The sequence below is a fragment of the Myotis davidii genome, unplaced genomic scaffold (assembly GCF_000327345.1).
Source record: "Myotis davidii unplaced genomic scaffold, ASM32734v1 scaffold26, whole genome shotgun sequence".
Lineage (NCBI taxonomy): Eukaryota > Metazoa > Chordata > Mammalia > Chiroptera > Vespertilionidae > Myotis > Myotis davidii.
In genome coordinates, this window is record NW_006299245.1 from 3,905,945 (window position 1) to 3,910,264 (window position 4,320).

The 4,320-nt window shown below is 39.4% G+C and overlaps 1 protein-coding gene across 1 annotated transcript in view; it reads left to right on the top strand.

Moving 5' to 3' along the window:
• Positions 1 to 4,320, top strand: part of TMTC2 (transmembrane and tetratricopeptide repeat containing 2) — a 397,072-nt gene that overhangs the window by 157,482 nt on the left and 235,270 nt on the right. The window contains exon 2 of the mRNA XM_006774726.2: positions 1,686 to 2,256. Coding sequence (XP_006774789.1) covers positions 1,686 to 2,256 — 571 coding nt within the window. The remainder of the gene's footprint in view (positions 1 to 1,685; positions 2,257 to 4,320) is intronic.

The following is a 4,320-nucleotide window of genomic DNA, read 5'->3' on the forward strand; positions in this document are numbered from 1 at the left end:
TTTCTGACTCGTCCCTCTCTTGTGTTCTGTAAGTACTGAGATAGCTGCACTGGAGATACAAAAGACTCCAGATGCCATCCTATTCTCTGGCAGGTATAATGCCATAGAACAGGAATCCTCCAACCCTCCAAACTGAGTTATTTATGTGCTGCCTTCCACAATTGTACCTTATCCACTGTTGATTCCTTCATGTCTATGTTTACATTGACTTGTTAATGTTTAACAGCTTAATTTTGAGTAGATATCTATGAAATCCAGCTTTGATGTGATAATTAAAATTTATTTCAATTATATGCTAAAACCAATATAGCCATTCAGAGGTTTACAAGGTTTGTGTATTTTCTCACATACTCCTTGTGGTTTGTGGATCATATTTTGAGGATCCCATCATACTGGAAAGAGCATGGGCCATGAAACTTGACCTTGTTATTTCTGATTGCTGTGAATTTGGATTCTTTATTGATTTACCCTTCTCGATCACAATTTGCTCACTTGAGAGATGCACATAACATAATATCTATCTCATCAGTTATTCCAAGAATTAACCAAGAAGATACAGCCAAGGAGACCAGCAGAGGCTTGGCTGATAGGAAGTGCTCAGCGAACACTAAGTTATTCCTCCTTGAGTTACCAGTCCTCAAAAGCAAGAGACAAGGAAGTGCATCCTTGTGGCATCTGGTGTAGATGACACTAAGTCTTGTGCGAGCTCAGAAGGGGTAAAGGCTGAAGTTTATTGGAGTGTAGGAAGAGGGGCAATATTTGGATAGATGGAAAGCCATTCTTACTCATCTCTCCAGCTGTATAGGACTCAGTGATGGTGAAACTATGACATGCGTGTCAGAGGTGACACGCGAACTCATTTTTTTTGGTTGATTTTTCTTTGTTAAATGGCATTTAAACATATAAAATAAATATCAAAAATATATATAAGTCTTTGTTTTACTATGGTTGTAAATATCAAAATATTTCTATTTGTGATGCAGCACCAGAGTTAAATTAGGGTTTTTCAAAATGCTGACACGCCGAGCTCAAAAGGTTCGCCATCACTGGTAGAGGTCCTTGCTACTCAAAGTGGGGTCCACAGACCAGCAGAGTCAGTTTTACTTGGGGATTTGTTAGAAATGTGGAACCTGCCTGTTAACAAGAATCCCAGATGATGTGTATGTTTGAGAGGCATTGCTCCAGGCACAAATAGTCTATTTAAAATTTATTTCTCTTGGGGGCTAGTTCTTGCTCTTAGTGTATCTCCTGCACCAGTATCAGCTGGGGCTGTGCTTTTAAAGAATGCATATTCTCAGGTTTCACATCAACCTGGGGCCTAGACTCTGCATTTTTAGTCAGTATGCCAAGTGATTTTTAGGGCACTTGTTTAGCAACCTCTGCATAAGGCTTAAATCAATGATAGAACCTCTGCATTTATTCTTCAAACATACTTGCATTCAAACAAGGAAGAAAGCTTTTGAGGCAAAGAAATACAATTCTAATTGTGGTGCTAGTAAGAAATAAGGGGAGGATCTCAATTCAATCTACAAGTAAAGTTCATTTGCATTAATTATGCATTCCTGGAACCCCAGCATAAAGTCTCATGACAAAAAAGCTAGGGAGGAAGATCATATCTTACCAATATGATCTAATATTTTTTCCCTGTAGTTTTCATTTGATTTTTTTAACATTTTGTTTTTCAGCCGTGCTATCAAGACTAATCAGGACCTTCTCCCAGAAACGCCATGGACGCACATTTTCTACAATGATTTCTGGGGGACTCTTCTAACCCACAGTGGCAGCCACAAGTCCTACCGGCCACTCTGCACGCTTTCTTTTCGCCTGAACCATGCCATCGGAGGGCTGAATCCCTGGAGCTACCATCTTGTCAATATCCTACTGCATGCGGCAGTCACTGGTCTCTTCACGAGCTTCTCCAAGATACTCCTTGGGGACGGATACTGGACCTTCATGGCGGGCTTGATGTTCGCCTCTCACCCCATCCACACGGAGGCCGTGGCAGGAATCGTGGGTCGAGCCGATGTCGGGGCCAGTCTCTTCTTTCTCCTCTCCTTGCTCTGCTACATTAAACACTGCTCTACCAGAGGCTACTCAGCCAGGACGTGGGGCTGGTTCCTGGGGACAGGGCTGTGTGCGGGATGCAGCATGCTGTGGAAGGAACAAGGAGTGACTGTTCTGGCAGTCTCAGCAGTTTACGATGTCTTCGTCTTTCACAGGCTGAAAATGAAACAGATCCTACCTACCATTTACAAAGTAAGTGATTGTTGGTGCTCAAGCATTGGATTTCTGAGTCATCTCTTGCTTGGTCCTATTTTACCATTTAAAAGGCAAATTTGTTCCTTTTCAAAGAGAATTTAACGTAAGTAACTTTTTGATCTTCAGTAAGTGGAAGTGTCCTTTCTGACCTTCCCCTACTAACCTGGGTTTCAGTCACTGATTTCTCAGATTTCTTTACTTATTTTCATGATTTCAAAGGAGGTGTAGAAGGATAGTTTTGCCTTGGAAAGATTATGCATCTTTAGAATTAATTTATTTTTATTCATTCCTAATTTCTGCTCCAACTCTAATCCTACACATTGCCTCCTATACATAATGTGTATTTGTAAATATATCACAGCTGGCTATAGAGCTAGATACTAACTAGACTATAGAGGGGAAATCCTTCCCAGTGTTAATATTATTTTCCTGAGTTGACGATGGAAAAGAACCCTTCTCTGTAGTGTGCTCGGAACTCAAATTCTTAAACAATGAATCATATTCACCTTTTCCTTTTTGTGGTGTAATAGAATAGAAGAGTCAAAACAGAAAGTGGTTATTATAAGTTTTGCCCTGAGGCCAATTAAGGCCTTTGCTTCAGGGCTTAGGATTTGTTTCAAATGCAATGTTGTTGGAAGGTCAAATAAGCACTTTGGGATCCCATACTCTTAAAGTGATCCGAACAGTTTTCTGCTAGAGTGTTCATCGGAGGCATTGGGTAAACTGGAACATCTTGAGAAAGTGCCTTCTACCTATTGCCCCATCCCCACTCACTCACAATAAACTCGCTTGCTTTGGCTTTAAGTATGCAGACTCCACGTGGCCAGGGTTTGCAAACCTCCGCCACGGTGTAGGCCAGTTCCTGCTTCTTAGACACTTAAGCAAGGAATTACAGATTTGGATATTTGCCCTGAGAAAGCTGTCAAGTTTTCTAGTATTGACTAACTTTTCCCTCCTCAGTTCCCTATTTTGCTTGAAATTGAATTGGGAAGAAATTAAATTAAAAAATGGAAGGAAATAGAAACAGAAACATTTACAGTGCAACCTCGGTTCTCAAACTTAATTTGTTCCAGACGCTGTTCGAAAACCGAATCATTTTTTCCCATTAGAAATTAAGTAAATTGAATTAATCCATTCCAGACCCCCAAATGATTCCCTGTTTTAACCTTTCTTAGATACTGTACATGTCTAATGTACTCTTTAATCTATAAATAAACACTTTAACGACAAAAAGGACATGAAATGTACAGTAAAAAATGAAAATTTAGTAATAATAAGCAGCAATAAAAGCAAAAAACACGAGAATATTCCCCGCACTATTTCCTGAGATGCTAACAACATGATGTTTAGCAGTAAACTGACTGATACACACACATTCACTCCTTTGTCACCTTTGCAGTTTGAGACATCATACAGGTATCAGCATGAAAGGGTTGTCTAGTTGAGAAGTGAATGGTTCAAAATGGAAAACCAAGGTTTGACTGTACTTTTTAAAAAAATGGCTATTTTTTTATTTTTTTTATTTAGTAGGCAGGCAATTAACTGCTATGCTTCTCTGCAGGGAAGCTTAACCTTTCAGTTAGAACTCAAGTATCAAGGGCTTAATGAAGTTCTTTTGTGATTTCAATTAAATGCTAAAACCTTAAAAGAAAAGCAAACAACATCTGGTTTGAGAGTCAAGCTCTTAATTTCAAAGCAGTTTTAATTATTTTTTTAGGGAGAATAGGGAGAATAATCTTTTTCTTTTCCTTTAAAACCATGTCATTAACAATAGCAAGCTTTCTTGGTTTATTTGACATGTAAATAAATAGAATAAGTTTAAATCATGGTTCTTATCCCATGGAGGTTCTTATCCCATGGAGGTTGGGGCTGTTAAAGAAAAGGTTCAGAGTGGAGTCACCTGTGCTAAGACCGCCTCAACAAATCAAGACATAATTGCAACGTCAGCCTCCCTCAAAAATGTGAACTTCAGTCAATCTGCAATTCCCTGGTTAGTACTGTAGAGGTAATCTGCCTTCTAGACTGTTTCTGTCCCCCAAAGTAGGATGAGGTAATCCCACT